Source organism: Crassostrea angulata, chromosome 9, assembly GCF_025612915.1.
Source record: "Crassostrea angulata isolate pt1a10 chromosome 9, ASM2561291v2, whole genome shotgun sequence".
NCBI lineage: Eukaryota > Metazoa > Mollusca > Bivalvia > Ostreida > Ostreidae > Magallana > Magallana angulata.
The window spans coordinates 556089-577243 of record NC_069119.1 but is presented as its reverse complement, the minus strand read 5'-3'; the positions used below and the strand labels follow the sequence as shown (position 1 = coordinate 577243).

Here is a 21155-nt window from a genome sequence, read left to right as displayed (position 1 = left end):
AACTATTTCAAGGTGTAGTGAGGCACCTTAACATCATTTCAAAATGCTAAGTTTTGCTTGTTTTCATAAAAATGATTAATATAACACTCATCAATAAATCAAGGAAATTTTAATGAAAGGAAAGAAACATTAAAATTCTTCATCTTCAGTTTCTTCAAGCAGATTATACATTTCTGTATCTCCAAAAACCTCTGAAACAATAGTGCATATTTCAAAAGCTGTTTGGAAAGACCATATAGGAAAATTTTTAAGAACATCATCAGGAGTAAATATTTTGTCACACTTTTGCACTATAAGAGTTACAAGCTCATCAGTTAAACCATGTATAATATCAACAATACCTCCACAAGCAGAAAATGACATAGAATGTTTATATGAAATAAGTTTTTGGTTCAAAATCTTTCTGTCATTGTCTGAAACTTGTCTACAAATTTCTTCATCATCAGATGATTCAGATTCACATTCATCCTTTAAAAAAGATCTATGAGTATATGGACACTCACTTTGTTTACATTCACATTTTTTGTCACAGACATCACAGCAGTTATGAAGAGGGGATATAGTGCTATGAGCTACTAAGTATGCTTCACATAGCAATTCATGCCGACATTTGCTGTTATCTTTTGCTAGTCTGACTAAAACAGGATCAACTCTTTTCAAGTGTCCTTTATGTGTCTTGTAGAGAATTAGGTTGTGTGATTGTCCACCATCTCTGCCAGCCCTTCCCATCTGCTGAACAAAGGTATCCATTTGTCTGGGTAAATTAAAGTGAATTATATTGTTCACACCATGGAAATTGACCCCCATCCCTGCAGCATTGGTACACACAAGAATTCTTATTGTCCCATCAGTGTTCATGTCTTTTCTTATTTTGTCTTTTACCTTCTCACTTGTCTTACTGTGGAACATGTCAAATAAATCGCAGTTATTTCCAAAGATTTTTACAAATAATGTGTAAATTTTGGAGACATCTTGAATTCTTTCACAGAAAATAATATATCTTGGAAGCTTGTCTTTTTTTATTTTCAGGTCCTCTATCAACCAGTGAAACACTTTCTGTAAATTTTCATTGTTTGGGATACACTGTGATGAGATTTTAATATTTTTCCTATCTGGTGAGTCTAAGATAATGGTACTGTTGGCTTGAAAACACAAAAGTTTCATAATTTTTCTTCTCTGCACTGGCCCAGATGTTGCTGTCAAAGCTGCTAATGATGCCGAAGGACAGAGGGATCTAAGCTCTCCTATCTTAGAAAACCATACTCGAAAAGGATCATCTTCACCATCACTTTCTCCCCTGAAAAAAAATAGTGCACTACATTATACAAGTACTTTGAAAATTCATAGTAAATTGGCATTGTAAAGTTTATCATATTAACTGGCCCTAAACAAGAATTGCTTACAGGGGCAGTTCCAGGATATAAAGTTAGAGGTAGCGCTAAATGTAGGCAGGGGGTCTGCGGTAACTTTGAGGCCTCCAATGGGTCCAGGGCAAAGCCCTGATGGTAGTCCAGGGGGCGAAACCCCGGAAGCTCCTGGATTCAAGAGATTTTTGCAGGGTAAAATGTATTTTTTGCTCAGTACACTTTTATAGTATTTCTTTCATTTTACGTTAAATTTGACAATTTTAGAAGGGGCGCAGGCTGGGTGCACAAAAATACATATATGATTTACAATTTTAATCATTTTGTCTTTGGGAACAACTAATAAAATAATTGTAAAGAACTGCACTACGTGACAACCAAGCCTCTGTGTATCTATCTACATCTGACCATCCTTGGCGTTTTTGATTCCCCAAGGCACGACATGTTTTGTAGGAAAGGATGTTTTACACAGAGTTTAACTACAATTTACTTTACCACTTACCACTGTAGTACTGTATGTGCCTCGTCAACAACAATTAGTTTAAGCTTTTCTTGGTATACTTGGGTCTTCAAAACCTCTCGCCATGTGACATCGCCTACTAAAATCTCCGGGCTACCAAACACAAAATCATACAGTCCACGTTTGATGTTTTCCGTTTCTGAATGATCTTTACCAATATACGTAGCCCGGAATCCTAGACGCTCCAGTTTACTGCACTGCTCCGACATAATGGTGACAAGTGGGGCAATCACAAGTGTTATAGATTTCGGTCTTGCTATGGGTAAACACTCGTAAGTCAAAGATTTGCCGCTCCCCGTTCTTGTTCCCACAAAAACATCGTGACCATTTATCACTGCTGCGATGGCTTTTCGCTGGTTGTCTGTAATTTCGCTGATTTGGAAAGTTTTGCGAATCTCGTCGAACATACAATGCATACTGGGCGCAGCCATTTTTGTTTTTTCTCTAAATCCAAACTACGTTCGATACGCGCAATCTTATTGGTTAAAAATGATGTAATGGAAACTGGTGTTATCTTATTATCCGCTAGTAGGCGCTTCTCTAAGCTACGAAATGAGAACTAAATCCGCCAAGGGTTGTAGAGGAGAGAAGCGGATCGTAAACCCTTGGCTAGCGAAGATGATGCAAAATAAGCAAAGTCGACATTTAACAGAAAGCTGGCATATGATTGGTACAGAAATATATCCCATAATATGGCATGCCTAAACAAATAGTGTGTTAAAATTTCAAGCATCTGCGATAAATAGCTGCTGAGAAATCTTTGAGGAAAATTTGTTTGAAAATTTTGGCTAAAATAAACAAAGATTAAGTACTCATTTAACAGGAAGTTGACGTCCGATTGATACAAAAATATATCCCACGATATGGCATGCCTAAACAAATAGTGTGTAAAAATTTCAAGCATCTGCGATAAATAGTTGCTGAGAAATCTTTGACAAAAATTTGTTTGAAAATTTTGGTTTAAAAAAGCAAAGTCGTCATTTAACAGGAAGTTGACGTCCGATTGATACAAAAATATATCCCACGATATAGCATGCCTAAACAAATAGTATGTTAAAATTTCAAGCATCTGCGATAAATAGTTGCTGAGAAATCTTTGACGGAAATTTGTTTGAAAATTTTGGTTTAAAAAAGCAAAGTCGTCATTTATAACAGGAAGTTGACGTCCGATTGATACAAAAATATATCCCACGATATGACATGCCTTAACAAACACTGTGTAAAAATTTCAAGCATCTGCAATAAATAGTTGCTCAGATAAATGCGACAGAAATTTTTGTTACGGACGGACATACAGACAGACGGACAGACAGACGGACAGACGGACGGACAGACAGACACACAAGGGTAAAACAGTATACCCCCTCTCCTTCGGAGCGGGGGTATAACTAGAGTAATAATTGATTGCACTGATTTTTTTTTCAAAGACCAAGATCCCCATCTGCTCAGTCTGAAACGTACAGTACATACAAGTCAAAAAACACTGGAAAATGTTTACTTGGAATTTCTCCATCAGGTACATTTATTTTTGTCTCCGATGTTTATGGTGGAAATGTTTCCGACAGGTTTATTACCATCTTCGCTAGCCAAGGGTTTACGATCCGCTTCTCTCCTCTACAACCCTTGGCGGATTTAGTTCTCATTTCGTAGCTTCACTTATCTACATTTGATTGGACGCAGTGGCTAACCCCTGCATCCAATCAAAAATTGTTTTACGTTCAACCACGTGCGAGAAGAGAGAATGTGTAAACAACTAGTCTAAATCTTCTGAACTCTAATATTTATGTTCGAAAAAAGAGTCTTGACGATTGAGAATTGGGTACAACAATGGCGGTGTGCAGGCTTTGCCATGAGGTTTTGCCTGTGAAAAACCGCAGAACAATTTTTACTCCTACATTCGGGGTCTCATCTCAACTTACAGAAGTTTTAGGTTATACTCCACGAGATGATGATGGTTTATCAAAGTACGTTTGTGGGTTTTGTTTTTGTAAATTGAACAAATTGTCAAAGATCGAATTTGACTTGAAACACAAAGTCCAGACATTGAATGTCGAAAAGTCGTCGCTACTGAAGAGTTTACGGGACACATATTTATCTTCCAATGCTGCAATAAAGTCCCCGCGACGTCAACAGTTCGTTACTTCAGAGTCGGCTCCGAGGACCCCTAAACTCCTAGACTCCGGGAAGCGCATAACTTACCATTCCCCTACACCACGGAAATGCAAGAAACCTTTGTTGTTTACACCCAAGAAAACGACTGAACGAACAATTCTGCCAAAAAGAACTGTAACAGAAGAAAATAAATCTGCAGACCCCCAACCAAAGCGAGTGAATGTGAAATTGTTCTCGCCAAGTAAAGTCAAGGTATATCTATATAATATACGTGTATTCATAGTTAACGTATTCAAAATTATTTTTCCTTTTAACTAATGAATATACTAGTTGTTATTTTAAGGAATATTTTAAGTGATTATAGATATGTAAATATCGGGCACGTTACATCGGGGGTAGGGGGCTAACCCCCCACTTTTTGGGCAACAAAGATTTTTTTAAATATACATATATAAATTTGAATTTGGAGGTACTTGCCACCCCCACCCCCACCCCCCCCCCCACCCCACCCCCAACTTTTAAGGACTGTTTCCAAAAAATGGTATGGAAAATAGCAAAGCACTATAATGGATTTTGACAATTGGCTGCTAAGTTTTTTTATAGCTTGTCAAGGTTTCGGACGAGGTCCCCTCACCCCTCCCCACTTTCATAAATGATGCTACTTGCCTGAATAAACATTATGATTGATTAAAATATTTACAGACCTCAGGGCCTGAATGAATAGAGCTAGTGGTCAGATCTGTTTAATGAAATATTTTAAAGAAGGGTTTTTTGTCAAAATAATTATAAACTGATCAACTGTTAATGTTTTTATAGGTGATGTACATGTCTGCCAATAAAATCAAAAGCAGGGTTATTCCACGAGGAGATTTTCAGAGAATAGTAAAAAGTGTGTCACAGCATTCATCAAAAGACAGAATAGGCAGACTTATCTACAAATCTTCACTGAAAGATTCAGTGAATAAATGTGTATATAACGAAGTTAACAAAGAGTGTATGAACCTGTGCTCCAGGAAAGATATTTCCATGCTAAGAAACTGCAGTAGTGAAAATCTTGCTACATTTTCAGCAAGCACTTTGAATGTTGAAATTCAGAAGAGAGCACCACTTCTTCATGGGATTTTACAGCATGTCGTCAAAGGATCTGATTTGGGAACAGTTGTTACAGGTGCCATCGCATTGAAGTTCCGCAACAAGCATTTATCTGCTTTTCACCATGTAGTAGCACAGATTTTGGACCATGGTGGTGCAACAGATGAGGTATTCTTCATTATCCATAACAGTTAAATCTGCTTGGTCTGATTTCATATCAAATTTTACATACGCTTTTAAATGATTTTTTTGTTAAATAGGTGTGAAATAGTAAGCATCAAAATAGTTTTCTCTTAAGCCATATTTCAATCGCAAAATGTTACACAAAGTTGGTTTACAAAACAAACTTTATATAAAAGTGTGTTATATGATTTCGCCCCTTATTAAGACTCGCCCCACGACGTCGAGGCGGGTATGCTTGTATCACGAACTTGACATTCGCTCTAATTAAAGGAAATAATACTTCAAACGTATTTTTGCAAATCAAGAATAAATCATTGTACATCTTTCACTAATCTTTCCAAAGTTTGTTGTGTTTAAACTTTAAAGCAATGCATAATATGTGGATAAATATAAACCCAGTTAATCGGGGGGCGAAATCAAATGGTTCCCTTTTCTTAACAAGCCCATAATGCATTTTTAGTGTACAGAAATTTTATTTATTTACTTCAAATATTCTTAAATTTGAAAAGAGGACGATTCTGCTGGTGTAAATAGGTGAACGTCTATAAGTTGTTTAGATAGATTATTTGTTTAGAAAATTATTTGGTACTGTAATAGCCAAAAATAGAAGCAGCTTTAAAGAAGATAAAATGTACATGTATTAATTAGCTCACCTACATTGAAGGTGCAAGTGAGCTTCTCTGATAATTTGTGGCCAGTCACCTGTCCAAATTTTCTAATATGTGTTGTTTAAGCTTTATATTTCATGTTGTGTTCATTTAAACAGTATCACCATTGTACATACAATTATTTACTTGCAGACAATAGATACATTAGGCAAGATGGGCCTGTGCGTTTCCTCTTCTGCAGCATCCAAACACAAGCAACAACTACTTGAGCGGAAAGCGGAAAATATCGAAAGTTTGATGCTGAGAGAAAAGCTTGAATTAGAAAAAACAGGTATGTCTCATGTGCAGTGTAGTGATATTATTGGGGACAACATCGACATAAGTAGAAATCCTTCACAAATGAGTAAAGACAGGCGGAGGAAAAGCTGGCACTGGTTTCTGCTTGTCGGTTTGAAAAAACGAGTTTTAAACCCAGAACTAGATGATTCGCAACCAATAGCTGAGATCAGTTCAGTAGAGAACAGTACATTTGTTCCGAATATCAATGACTGTAACACATTGGATAGGAATTTCATTTTCCACATCATGCATGTCCTGGTAAATTATATTGGTTGCTTGAAAAAGTATAAGAACTGTTTGCCCAAGTTTATATCACATCTTCATTTGGAAGAATTATCCAGGAAATCAGACTTTGCCATACTTGACCTTTTGGATAAAAGTGAGAACAAAGCTGAAGATATGATCAGCATCTTAGAGAATATCCATACTAATTACATACCAAGAACAGATGATGATAATCCATCAGTTATTAAAAAAAAAGTTTTTGGTGGTGATGTGTTAACAAATGAAAGAGCACATTCGGCACAGCTTGCCATGTTTAATGGCCAGACAGATTTTGAGAGACTTGCTGGAGCTGTCCACAGACCAGAGGGCTTGCATCGAATGATGAACCTGCTCTTGGTATTTCATTGAGAAGTTGAAGTTCCTTGTTGACAGTTTTCAGAAGGCATGTCGTTAGTTGTTGTTGTTTGAAGTTCCTTGTTTACAGTTTTCAGAAGGCATGTTGTTAGTTGTTGTTATTTGAAGTTCCTTGTTTACAGTTTTTAGGAGCAATGTTGTTAATTGTTGCAGTTGTTGTTAATTTGTTTTAAAATTTCCAACTTATTAAGTTCAACATTATTTTAAACAATTCTTGCATGTATGGCAAACAGTTATATATTTTATATTTTTGCTTTAGAGTTGTATCTATCTATCTGTCTATCTATCTATCTATCTAGATAGATAGATAGATAGATAGATAATGATTGATAGATAGATAGATAATGAAATGTATTTGAATTTGAATTTGCAAATTTGAAAATTCTGTTTCCTGTGACATACTATGGAATCATTAGAATTCGTGGTGGCTCAATTTTTGTGGTATTTGTGGGTACCCCTCCCCCACAAATTTAAATCCTCAAGGAAAACAATTTTAGAAAAAGTTATCTTTGTAACTGAAACAGTAACCAAGGCATCCACGAAATTAAATCCCCACAAATGATATAAAAAGTGACAATCCTTGAAAATTGGTCCCCATGAATTTAAATGATTCCACAGTTATTAACCCAATTAATTCTGGCTGACTGAAAATAGTTTTTTGTTAATTTATCAGAATATATATTTTTTGATTGCGAAATGTTTTCCAAATTGATGGACACAATATGGTGGTTCAATATTATTTCTAATCATATACCAGAATAAATTACCTTCCTAGCTATCCAACTTCAAAATTTAGGATCCAGTTACAGGAAACAAAGATTTTATTAATGATGACCCAAGGATTATTAATGTTGTAAAATGAAGTGATTCTGTTCTATGATATTTATCAATAGGAAGTTTTTATTCAATTGACAATCCTTAAAGTGCATATTTTTTCTTCATGGTCAATAATTGGGCCATATTGATCATAGTAAGGTCAAGAAATTTTTGCCAACTTCTAATTTTAATAGTCCTTACACTTTTTTTTTTGCAGTTCATATATCAGACATTCTACAAAACTACATCTGCGCATGATAAAGGAAGTCTTTGTCACCTCAGAAATTTTGTCGGTAGAATTGATGGAAGTAATTCAGAAGTACAGGTAATTAACTGTAAAAAAGAGTTTATCTATACAAAATTAATCTAAATCTCTTTTTGTGATTTACCCAAGACATATAAATTCTTTAATTCAGAGCCCATTACTCTTTCATGGAGGATTGCCTGGATTCCTATATTGTTGGAGCTTGCATGCATCTTTTAGATTTGCCGGACATTGATGCAATACCCAGCAGTTATCAACCTCTCTTCGATATTCTTCCTGAAGAACAGCAATTGAATTACATTGCCAAAATTGCCAAAGATATTTTAGACAAATACATAAAGATTACTGATGGTAATTTGAAGTTAATTTACTTTAATATCTTGCATTTTCAGTAAATATTATTCTACTTCAGTCATGATTTAAACAAGTTATATTGAAACTTTATTCGTACATGTATATATCAAATGTGTTTCCTTTTTTGCAGAAGTCCTGTTCATTTCAGAAAGAACTGCAGCATTAGACACACAGACCAGACAATTACAGGACATGTATGATACCAGGCAACAGAAATATTTATGTGAAGCATGCACCAAGAAATTCAAAACAATTGGAGGCTTGCAAAGACATCTAAGGAAAGAACATGATTGGGTTTTTTTGGAGGAAGTCACAAACAGTTCATCCAAGAAGGATCACATTGCACTATACCGGGCCTCGTTCATGAAATGTTCTCTGCTTTTGCGGGACACAAATGACGCATACAAGATGGGTGACGGAGAGAGAATTCTAAGAAATTCAAAGTTCCAAATGCTTTTATCTCGCATTGGCAACCATGTTAAGTATCAACTCTGGTTGTTTCGGTTTATGGCATACTGCTTTTCCTTACTGACACCAAGAATGGCATATGAATACATTTGGAATTGCACTGCAAACCTGCACAGTAATTTAGGACACAATATACCAAATGATAACCTTGTAGAATTGCTAGTGCAGGCAGTTAAGAAGAAAGTTCGTGCTCAGGGAGCTAATGCCACCTATGAAAGTGTTCGATCTGCTGCTCTTGCATTACAAATCCAAGAAGAAATCACAAAGAATATGCAAGAAGAATGTAAGAAAGGGAGAGGAGGAACAAGAAGACCAGAACCATCAAAAGTTAATGATATCACTGCTATGGTCAAGGAGCTGCAGTCTGCTGAAATATTTGACTACATACCAGGGCGCGAGTTTAGTAAATTTCCAGGATTTTCTGAAGTCTTCTCTCGGGTCAAAGTTACAGACCTACATAAATGGTTAACAGACAATAAAGAGAGACTTTCTTATGAGACATTGTAATTTTTTGAAAAACTTTTCAATTGAAAAGAAGAATGCAATTTCTTTTACTCCAAACATACCAAAAATTGGTTGATATGTTTTATGAAAGCTGTAAACATTTCACAAAACTTTAAAACTTGATATCAGTCAACTTTTTGACTTGAGACATTTCCAAAGTTATTTGCCATTTTTCATATGACAAAGCTCACTTAAGTGTACTTAATAAACATAAAAGTAACCAAATGATTTTTTTTTAAATTTTAATTTCTTTTGTTTATTGTGCATATATGATTTTATTTCTTTTAGAAGGCTGGGTGGTCTTGGTCATTTGCAGAATATTTTACCAGAAATTTCTTTTAGATAGAGAGCTTTGTATTAAGATGTAGCGAATTATTCAAAAGTTTATGGCCAAAAAAAATCCATATAATCTTTAGGTAGATCTGATGGGCAATTTGTTAACCACCCAGCCTCCTTAAGCAAACAGCACGCTGAATGCCCAGTAACTACCGGTACATGTATAAGTTATTTCTGTTTCTAGCGTCAATGAAAATAATATTTTGTTTGATGTACTCTGTCATATCACCCCAAAAGATATGTTCATGGACTAAGTAAAGGATTTTTTTTTATATTCACAGTTCTTTCTAAAAAAAAAAAAAAAAAAAAAGTTTTGCTGTTTTTCAATTTTTAATTTCAACTTTGTTAATTTTTCTCTATCCTTGAAGATGAAAGGATGCACGTTGTACATTAAACAGAAATATTTGCAAGGGTGGCCTCTTGATGCGTATTTAGTGTGTCCCACAGGCTTATAAAGAATTTGAAGTACTACTACGTAACATTCTGAAAGTGCGAAATTACAAAAAAAATGTACCAATCTTTATTATCTATAACTTACAAATTAAATACCTGGTATTCATAGCAATATTTATTGGAATTCTTGTCATCAATTTGAAATAAGGTTTTTTTTCTGATTAACCAATTAAGGTACTTCACTACACCAAGACTTATACTTTTTACGACACTACGTCACAAGATGGCAATTTAAATGTTTTGATAAACTGTATAAATCGATTCAGATGTATATCGTCAGAGCTCAGTGGTTAAAGTATCAGGCTTGTGAACCGCAGATCATGAGTTCGAATCTGCCTGGGGCTTTTGTTCATGTTTACTAAATGAAATTTTTGAAAATATCATTTTTATCTAAAATTACACATTTTTTCGCCTATTTGACATATATATTTCTTATCCATCATAATTACTTTCATATTCAAGTAATTTTCTGCTGATTTGAGAAACTATTTCAAGGTGTAGTGAGGCACCTTAACATCATTTCAAAATGCTAAGTTTTGCTTGTTTTCATAAAAATGATTAATATAACACTCATCAATAAATCAAGGAAATTTTAATGAAAGGAAAGAAACATTAAAATTCTTCATCTTCAGTTTCTTCAAGCAGATTATACATTTCTGTATCTCCAAAAACCTCTGAAACAATAGTGCATATTTCAAAAGCTGTTTGGAAAGACCATATAGGAAAATTTTTAAGAACATCATCAGGAGTAAATATTTTGTCACACTTTTGCACTATAAGAGTTACAAGCTCATCAGTTAAACCATGTATAATATCAACAATACCTCCACAAGCAGAAAATGACATAGAATGTTTATATGAAATAAGTTTTTGGTTCAAAATCTTTCTGTCATTGTCTGAAACTTGTCTACAAATTTCTTCATCATCAGATGATTCAGATTCACATTCATCCTTTAAAAAAGATCTATGAGTATATGGACACTCACTTTGTTTACATTCACATTTTTTGTCACAGACATCACAGCAGTTATGAAGAGGGGATATAGTGCTATGAGCTACTAAGTATGCTTCACATAGCAATTCATGCCGACATTTGCTGTTATCTTTTGCTAGTCTGACTAAAACAGGATCAACTCTTTTCAAGTGTCCTTTATGTGTCTTGTAGAGAATTAGGTTGTGTGATTGTCCACCATCTCTGCCAGCCCTTCCCATCTGCTGAACAAAGGTATCCATTTGTCTGGGTAAATTAAAGTGAATTATATTGTTCACACCATGGAAATTGACCCCCATCCCTGCAGCATTGGTACACACAAGAATTCTTATTGTCCCATCAGTGTTCATGTCTTTTCTTATTTTGTCTTTTACCTTCTCACTTGTCTTACTGTGGAACATGTCAAATAAATCGCAGTTATTTCCAAAGATTTTTACAAATAATGTGTAAATTTTGGAGACATCTTGAATTCTTTCACAGAAAATAATATATCTTGGAAGCTTGTCTTTTTTATTTTCAGGTCCTCTATCAACCAGTGAAACACTTTCTGTAAATTTTCATTGTTTGGGATACACTGTGATGAGATTTTAATATTTTTCCTATCTGGTGAGTCTAAGATAATGGTACTGTTGGCTTGAAAACACAAAAGTTTCATAATTTTTCTTCTCTGCACTGGCCCAGATGTTGCTGTCAAAGCTGCTAATGATGCCGAAGGACAGAGGGATCTAAGCTCTCCTATCTTAGAAAACCATACTCGAAAAGGATCATCTTCACCATCACTTTCTCCCCTGAAAAAAAATAGTGCACTACATTATACAAGTACTTTGAAAATTCATAGTAAATTGGCATTGTAAAGTTTATCATATTAACTGGCCCTAAACAAGAATTGCTTACAGGGGCAGTTCCAGGATATAAAGTTAGAGGTAGCGCTAAATGTAGGCAGGGGGTCTGCGGTAACTTTGAGGCCTCCAATGGGTCCAGGGCAAAGCCCTGATGGTAGTCCAGGGGGCGAAACCCCGGAAGCTCCTGGATTCAAGAGATTTTTGCAGGGTAAAATGTATTTTTTGCTCAGTACACTTTTATAGTATTTCTTTCATTTTACGTTAAATTTGACAATTTTAGAAGGGGCGCAGGCTGGGTGCACAAAAATACATATATGATTTACAATTTTAATCATTTTGTCTTTGGGAACAACTAATAAAATAATTGTAAAGAACTGCACTATGTGACAACCAAGCCTCTGTGTATCTATCTACATCTGACCATCCTTGGCGTTTTTGATTCCCCAAGGCACGACATGTTTTGTAGGAAAGGATGTTTTACACAGAGTTTAACTACAATTTACTTTACCACTTACCACTGTAGTACTGTATGTGCCTCGTCAACAACAATTAGTTTAAGCTTTTCTTGGTATACTTGGGTCTTCAAAACCTCTCGCCATGTGACATCGCCTACTAAAATCTCCGGGCTACCAAACACAAAATCATACAGTCCACGTTTGATGTTTTCCGTTTCTGAATGATCTTTACCAATATACGTAGCCCGGAATCCTAGACGCTCCAGTTTACTGCACTGCTCCGACATAATGGTGACAAGTGGGGCAATCACAAGTGTTATAGATTTCGGTCTTGCTATGGGTAAACACTCGTAAGTCAAAGATTTGCCGCTCCCCGTTCTTGTTCCCACAAAAACATCGTGACCATTTATCACTGCTGCGATGGCTTTTCGCTGGTTGTCTGTAATTTCGCTGATTTGGAAAGTTTTGCGAATCTCGTCGAACATACAATGCATACTGGGCGCAGCCATTTTTGTTTTTTCTCTAAATCCAAACTACGTTCGATACGCGCAATCTTATTGGTTAAAAATGATGTAATGGAAACTGGTGTTATCTTATTATCCGCTAGTAGGCGCTTCTCTAAGCTACGAAATGAGAACTAAATCCGCCAAGGGTTGTAGAGGAGAGAAGCGGATCGTAAACCCTTGGCTAGCGAAGATGGTTTATTACTGAACATTCAAATTTTCTTGAGTTAATTGAGGAGGGAGATGATGTCATGGCTGATAGGGGGTTTACTATTAGAGATTTGTTAACAAAAAGGAAAGCCACTCTGAATATTCCACCATTTACAAGAAAATGTACATGGGGCAAGAAAAAAAAAATTAAATGTTAATGAAATAAAGCAAACTAGAAAAATTGCAAAGTTGCGCATATAAGTTGAGCGAGCAATGCAACGTTGAAACTGTTCAAGCTACTGGGTAATAATATATCATGGCATCTGAAACCAGTTGTTAATCAAATGGTAAAAGTCGGTGTCCTTCTGTGTAATCTGATGCCAAAACTAGTAAGAAAATGAATTCAACAACATCATTGTTCATGATTTCCTGCATTTATTTGTGTAATGAGAAGCATTTTTCAGTTTTACTATAATTATATTTTTTTTTGGAAAAAATTTATGATATGTCATCATATGCATAATTTTGAAAATACAATTAATCTTCAATGTAAAAAAAAGGATGAAGACAATTAGAAGTCTAACTACCTTGTGACTGTATTAAAATTGTTTTTGCCCATGCTACAAACTGATTTCATTAATTCATATGCGCCATTTACAAATATAAGTCATGTCCAATAAGTCTACAAATCATCCATAAAATGCATGAAATATCTAGCAATAATTTTTGCACACACATGTATATTGAAAATATTGTGTTATATATATTTACATACTAAAATGTTGTTCATTTTCAAAATTTTAAAACTGATATTAGTGCAATATATTAAGAAACCCAATAGTTAGACTTGCTGATTGACATAATCAAGTCACAATATAATTGTAATTATATGTATACATATTTCAAGGAGATTTAAAAATTGTATACATTAATAAAAATTTCAAACAAGAGAATTCAGTATTCTTTTAACAATTTTGAATCATGGAGATGATGAAATCATAGAAAGAAAGCATTAGGAAAAACTGAAAAATACATGCTTATTAGGATACTTACATGCATGTACATGCATAAAATGATCTTCATAACAGTTTATGTACATGATCTAATATTGATTCACAGAACAATGTAGATGAATGAAGAAAATGTGCAGTATCATTTTGGGTAAGTATTTATACAGACAAGAGTCTTGGGACAACAATTTTTTCATAAAATGAATTAATACTTTTCAAACATTCTGCCCAGAACTGTGCATTGAACTCAATTCTTTCAACATGAATTTTGTGTTTACAAGCTGCTACACCCTCTAAGTACATCACAAAATCACAATACAATAAATCTGCAACAGCTAACTGACACTGAATCTGATAATACCATGGAGAGGTGTGCTTAAGCCTCATTTCATTATTTGAATCTAGAAAAATGTGATAATTTTCTCAACAAATTTGATCCAGAGTGCAATATCTGTATTTATATGGACATTTGATTTCTAATAAAGTTTTCCGACAACAATCACAAGTAACAACACCATCAGGACTTGCAGCAATATGTGGATATTTTGGATTTACCAAAAGACCTGGAATTTTTACATTGTGTTTACAGTGATCAGTTTTACATTGAGTATCATACAATTCTCTTGCTAATGGCTCTCTTTCTCTCCCATATAAAATTGCAGGACTTGAGACATCTAACTTTTCTGTTAAAATCTTTTTAACAATAGAGTTGTGGACATTGTCTGCTTTATATTTAACCACATCATGCACAATTGATGCAGTAATTCTGCCTACTCTATACTTAAACCAGTTCACATTTTCACTCTGACCCTCAGTTAAAGTGTCAATCTCCATACAACCTGACTTATCTATACTTTCTTGCATAAATTTGACAAATGGCATACTACATTTACTTTGTCTATATGATAAAGCAAGTAATGGTATAGGTTGGGGTTCATTAACATTATTATTATTTGTACAATCTTTGTCTAAAACTTCTATGATTTGTGGATCATAATTCTTAACAAGCTCAAAAATTTCCATTTCAAAATCATCATCTGTAACATTTTCCTCATGAATAGGATGATAGATATGTGTGTAAGGACAGACCCTATTAATGTCAGATTTATTAATATCATCAAGTGTTTTGGGCTTCGACTCTCTACTCGGCTTGTCCCACAAACACTGGACATCTGTACATGTTGCTGTGTTCCTGTCGGTATGCCGCTCACTCCACTCAACTAAGCTAAACAGGAGAGCTAACGACGTGTTTACAACCACCGTCATCCCTAAAACAGAGAGCAGGATAATTCTTAAAATTTAAGAATATATATGAGGCCAGATTGATACCAGGCTGGTTTTTACCTAAGTGATTACCCATGGTCAGTTCAGTCTCATTGAATGATTCCCAGTGCATAACGTATCTTACTTATAGTAATTAAATATTTTATATATAAATGTAATTTTAATTCATTAAATAATACAATTTTTCAGATTAAAAATTGAATCATTGATAAATCACAGCTTGAATATCTATATGAAACTACGGTTATGCATGTAAGTCACTTGCAACCAAATTTTTACGCATATCAAACTTTAATAATAGCCCATCATATGTAAACATTGTAAGCCCTACATTTAAAATGAGTAAATACCCCTTGAGGGCCCTTAAGTGATTACTGAATAAATAAACATACATTATGTACCAGGAATGTTTATTGATAAACAATGCAAGTTTGAAGGAATAAAAACTAATTTTTATAAAAGCTTATTGATCTTAAAAATTAGAAAACTATGATAACAGAAACTTACGCTGTACATTCACATCCAGCTGATTTGATGATGCCATTGCTGTCAGTCATACACCAGACGAAGTATGGCTTTTCACTGTGCGAAGTTTCTCTCAGACATTTGACTCGAATGTACATATGGTCTTCGGGTAATGCATGGCACTAAACGGCACTGATATGGTTGCATTTAAACAATCTATACCCCCTCTCTTGTTTGTAACACTTGGTGCGGTCTGCTGTCCACTGGGCAGTAGAGAGTAAATGGACGAACATATCTGCACAAACTATGTCTGGCATGCATGACAAATCATATGTCCAACTTTTCAAACTTACATCGCACACAAATGGAAAGTTTATCACTCGATCTTTAAGGGCAATCGTAGAGCGTTTTCTGAACGAATCGATGGCGTCGTCTTTTTGCGATATAACCGGTTAATTCATTTCCGATGCTTTAATAGCGAGCTCTCGAAGTTGTGACACATTATAGTCAGTAACAGTGATTCCTCTTGCCAAAAGAAATGACCTAAGCTTGGGTTTGAGCATGTTTTTAACATAACTGACAACACTCGGTTCCGCCATTTTCATTCGAAGCGTCCTTGGATATTTGTACCCACCGACGCGCACTCAACGGTATTAAATGTACCCCCCTTACTAGAGAGCAGGTATCTTGGAACTTGCGTATTGGGTCGCCTTGTCTACAACCTCAATATATAGGAGATTTTTTCCGATTGCATACCACAGTGTAAAACAGAATAAAACAGAAGCTGTAATCTTGGTGTTTAGGATTTTTATCCAAGTGATTATGTTTTCACCAAAACCAAATATCTTAAAACTTTGTAAATAAAGTTCCAGGAGATAGAAGTTTTTGATATCAAACAATCTAAGGAGGATTTAATTCTATAACTTAGGCACCATGAAATAAGTTTATAGAGAACATTCAAAAGAGTAATTGGGCCCCAGTATTTTTTTTAAAATTGTTTAGGTTTGTCACCTTTCGGAAGACATGTAATGATTGAAAGTCTTTGCGATATAGGCAGCTCCATATTATCAATATATGATAAACAGCTAAAACAATATGGTCTTTGAAGCCCCACCAGAAAAACTTTAAAAAATTCTACTGTAAAGACGTCACTTCCTGGTGATTTGTTATTAATTTTTCATATTTTTTAAAACAGTAAATATTTCATTATCAGATATACTACCCTTTAAAACTGTAGAGGTGTTTTTGTTCAACTTTGGAACACCAAAATTTTGTATTAAATTCTCCAAGTTACTATCAATGATACAGTACCGATCAGACCCAACCTAACAGAAAGTAAACCCCAACTAAACCCTGGGTTTACTCTCTGGGTTTACTCGGGGATTACTTCTGGATTACTAGAGTGGACCCAGAGTAAACCCCAAGTAAACTCAGAGTGGACACAGAGAGTAAACCCTGATCAGAAGTATACCCTGAAAGCAGAAGCTACATGTGTATTCGGAATATACAAGGGGCTGGGAGGACAGGCAGAAGGATGTTAAAAAGTTAAAATACAGGTCTGCTTCACACTTCAGTGTGTACTCCAAAGGCAATTTTCAAGTAAACCCAAAGTAAACCCAGAGTGGACCCAAATTTTCAAAAAGTGAACCCAAAGTAAACCCAAAAAGTAAACCCGGGGTTTACTCTGGTGTTAGGTTGGGTCTGATCGGTACTGTATATACATCTTTGCTAGCATAAAGGGTTTTGTAAAAAGTTCTGACCTGATCTAAGATTCAAATTGATCATAAATAATTTAACATTAATTTCTACTTTTTTTATAGTTTCATTAAAAAAATTACGAGATTCTAAAGAAAAAAAATATTTGCTAAGCTTTTCCCCTTCCTCAACCCATTTTGTTCGTGATTTAATGATTAAACCCTGTAATTTTTCTTTCCTTAACTTTTCGTGTTTCACTTATTGTCCTCTAAAAGATCAAAGTCTATATTACTCATTGCCTCAATAGTTTCAATTTCTGTAAGCAATTTTTTTTTTCAAATTTATCTTTCTCTTTGTTCTTGTATGATGAATATGAGATAGTGATGCTGCGAATTTCCATGAGATGAACTTCAAGAAATAAGCTGTGATTTTGAAAATTATTTTGATTGTCACCTTGTAAATTCTGATTGTGTACTTCAAAAATGTTTTTTTTTTTCACTTTTTCAACATAAATTTGATCTGTTAGAACTTTCAGAGCCCATGCCCTCTTGAAAATTGATTAATTTTCAGCTCTAAAACCACAGCTGAATGATCATATCTATACACAGGCTTTGTCGAGAACTCTTCTACCTTATTTGTTAAACTTTCTGATATTAAAATGTAGTCCAAGCGACTTTACCTAAGAGGATTTTTTTTCCGCCATGTATAATTCTTCTGAAATCTGAAAGTAATCAACTAACAGAAGATCTGTCATAATATCTAATACCTTTTTTGCCCTTTTTTCTGGCTTTTGGGTTATTAACGTTACAATAATTGAATGTAACCAACTCTTGGTTCAGAACAAGATTAAAATCCCCGCATAATATAAAATAATCGTTGTCTTAATTCAAAAAGGTATCTCTAACTTTTTCATAAAAACCCGGATTATCTGCATTTGGGCCATACATATTTATCAATTTAACATGATTGTCCTCAATGGTAGTATCAATAGCCAATAAGTTTCCCTCATTTCATTGTGTATTTTAAACTCAAAATTGTTATTAAAAAACAGACTGACACCCCTAGAATTTGACTTAAATTAATTGAAAATACATTTATAACCCCACTGAGTTTCAATGAGTGGCTCAATATCAGGGGTAAAATGGGTATTTTGTAAACACAATAAAAAGTAGCCTTGTTTTTAGGTCAGCTGAGTAAACTCAGGTGACCTATTGCTATCTGTTTTCGTCCGTCGTCATGCGTCGTGCGTTATCAATTTTACCTTTTTAACTTCATCTTAAAAAGCTACAAGTCCAATTGTTACCATATTTGATATGAGGCATCTCCATGGTAAGAGGAAATTAAAACAAAATTATGAAAATCATGGCTCTAGCAGCCCAGGGGCACCACAAGTGGGGCTAAATGTGCAAAAAAAAAGCCAATTTTTCAAAAATCTTCTTCTCTTCTTCCACACATGTGAGGAAAATACTGCTTGCATGGTTATGATGTCCATGAAGCCCTCTACCAAAATTGTGAAATTCATGGCCCCTGGATCAGGGGTTCTGGCTCTGGGGTGGGGCCAATATGGCCTTATAGTAAAAATGTATTGAATCTTAGAAAGTCTTCTCCTCTACTCCCATATATATTTGCTAAAAACTAAATGCATGATTATGATGTCCATTAAGCCCTCTACCAAAATTGTGAAATTCATGACCCCTGTGTCAGGTGTTCAGGCTCTAGGGTGTGGCCAAATTACCATATAGATAAAATGTATTAAATCTTAGAAAATCTTTTTCTCTACTCCCAAATAAATTTGTTAAAAACTAAATGCACGATTATAATGTCCATGAATCCCTGTAACAAAATTGTGAAATTCATTACCCATGTGTAAGGGGTTTGGGCTCTATGGTTGGGCCAATATGGCCATATAGTAAAAATGTATTAAATCTTAACAAATCTTCTTTACTCCCACACAGGTAAGCAAAAAACCGAATACATGGTTACGATGTCCACTAACTCCTCTACCAAAATTGTGAAATTCATGGCCCCTGGGTCAGGGGTTCAGGGCATGGGGTGGCAATATAGTGTTAATGCAAATAATGTTTTAAAATCTTCTTTTTTCTATAATTTATTTCTTTTTCAAAGAAACAGACATTCAATCATACACACACACATACACACTTATGATTAAACACTTAAATTTATTATTTTGTGGTTACTTGCCTGCATGGGAAAAAAATTAAGTATAGACAAAAAAAAGAAAAGAAAATATTCATGATACAGTGTAATGAAAATAAATCAGATATCAGCAGCCAAGATACCTTTCCAACTATCCCATAAGTTTTCAAAATATTGCAGTTTACCAGTTTGTATTGCAGCATATCTTTCAATATTGTAATTTAGTTTTAAGTGACAAAGGAAACCAATAAAACATAGAATCTTATTTGACATAAGACAACAAAAAATATATTGTTTCATATACAGAATTATAAAATTAATTACTTTGTTATGAAATGACAATGGAAGTTGGCCAAGATATTAAATCCAATTCTTTCAGAGGTCTTTTAAAAAAATGTATAAACTAAGTTCACTCCACAGGGTATGTATTTTCTAACAGGAAATAAAAACATGTAATACTGTGGTTTTATTAATATTCGTTGAATACCGATTTTCGTGGATTTCGTTGTTAAGTTGATCCACGAAATTTAATGTTCATTCAAGTGTAATTAAGGTCTTCCGTTTTCAACGGAAGACCTTGTACTGATTCTGTTGGTAATTCTTTTTATTCTTTTTTTTCTTCTAGACTTTTTTTAAAACTCAAATATCTTGCTTGTTTATTGTCCTATAAAGTTCAAATTTTCAGAGCATATTGGTAGTTACTATTTCTCAATATCTAAGGAAAATCGTTGAAATCGACACTTCCGGTACCGAGTTATTCCCCTTTTTCCCAAAAATATAGGCATTCTTGTGCACGCAAAGGCTCTGAAACCGCTCACAGCATGTGTTAAAAAGTCACAAATCTTAAAAATAGAGAGTTTGAACGTTGTCCTCCGAGTTTTGTTTTTACAATTTTCCTCCTTTAAAGTTTCAAAAAATTAATTTGAATTTGTGTTTCAAAAAATGCTGATTTTTGGTTGTGTTTTTGTTATGTAGCTCTTTAGTTTAAAAATTTCTCTAAACACATATAGAACAAAATATGTGCAAAATATCAAGGGCTTTCACTTGACACCATTGAAAAAGGGCTGGCCCCTTAAATTAGGGGCCTAGAGCCCTTAAAAGTCTTCGCTTTATAGCTCAAAAATGGTTAATATTTCGCTATAGCTGTCGATAGAAAAGTTGTTCATTATTGTGTTATCAATGTCGTTACAAAATTATTTTGTACCGGTAATGCGTAATATGAGTGTAAAAAGCTTGTCTTGTTAACATGTACCTGTATTCATTTGGCAAGTAAGCGAATCGTCTTCGTGCGCATAACGTACATAAATGAACAGCTGAAAGTGTACCAACATATACGGGATGCTTTAATTCATTTGAAAAAGTGTCTAAAAAGTATACGTGTACATGTTTTTCTTCCAGCCTTTTTTTGGAGTCACCTCTGTTTAGTTCTTATAGTGGACAACCGTTAAGAAAAACAAAAACGAGAAAATATAAACGTTCTTTTTCTTATCTAGTGAGATACATAAACTAGATTTAAAAAAAAATAACTTCCATGAAATAGAGTCGAGTCA

The 21155-nt window shown here is 34.4% G+C and overlaps 4 protein-coding genes across 5 annotated transcripts; 2 read left to right on the top strand and 2 right to left on the bottom strand.

Annotated features, from left to right (window-relative positions):
- Nucleotides 1-94: 94 nt before the first annotated feature.
- On the bottom strand, nucleotides 95-2330 carry LOC128164272 (ATP-dependent DNA helicase RecQ-like). The gene is made up of 2 exons (XM_052828045.1): nucleotides 1867-2330; nucleotides 95-1297 (listed from the first exon to the last, which is right to left on the bottom strand). Exons 1-2 carry the CDS (start codon nucleotides 2313-2315, stop codon nucleotides 130-132), a joined length of 1617 nt encoding a protein of 538 aa, XP_052684005.1. The 5' UTR covers nucleotides 2316-2330; the 3' UTR covers nucleotides 95-129.
- A 1362-nt stretch (nucleotides 2331-3692) lies between these two features.
- On the top strand, nucleotides 3693-8228 carry LOC128164155 (uncharacterized). The gene is made up of 5 exons (XM_052827894.1): nucleotides 3693-4248; nucleotides 4813-5256; nucleotides 6072-6210; nucleotides 7891-7998; nucleotides 8090-8228. The coding sequence occupies exons 1-4, from the start codon at nucleotides 3712-3714 to the stop codon at nucleotides 7929-7931; spliced, it is 1161 nt and encodes a 386-aa protein (XP_052683854.1). The 5' UTR covers nucleotides 3693-3711; the 3' UTR covers nucleotides 7932-7998; nucleotides 8090-8228.
- On the top strand, nucleotides 8096-10487 carry LOC128164157 (uncharacterized). Its single transcript, XM_052827897.1, has 2 exons — nucleotides 8096-8289; nucleotides 8423-10487. The coding sequence occupies exons 1-2, from the start codon at nucleotides 8106-8108 to the stop codon at nucleotides 9265-9267; spliced, it is 1029 nt and encodes a 342-aa protein (XP_052683857.1). The 5' UTR covers nucleotides 8096-8105; the 3' UTR covers nucleotides 9268-10487.
- A 143-nt stretch (nucleotides 10488-10630) lies between these two features.
- On the bottom strand, nucleotides 10631-16351 carry LOC128164156 (ATP-dependent DNA helicase RecQ-like). 2 transcript variants are annotated; one of them, XM_052827896.1, is made up of 3 exons: nucleotides 15796-16351; nucleotides 12402-15272; nucleotides 10631-11832 (listed from the first exon to the last, which is right to left on the bottom strand). In XM_052827896.1, exons 2-3 carry the CDS (start codon nucleotides 12848-12850, stop codon nucleotides 11478-11480), a joined length of 804 nt encoding a protein of 267 aa, XP_052683856.1. In that variant the 5' UTR covers nucleotides 12851-15272; nucleotides 15796-16351; the 3' UTR covers nucleotides 10631-11477. The 2 variants fall into 2 exon arrangements, with proteins under 2 accessions (XP_052683856.1, XP_052683855.1); XM_052827895.1 differs by lacking the exon at nucleotides 10631-11832 and having other exon boundaries at nucleotides 13410-15272.
- Between the last annotated feature and the right edge of the window lie 4804 nt (nucleotides 16352-21155).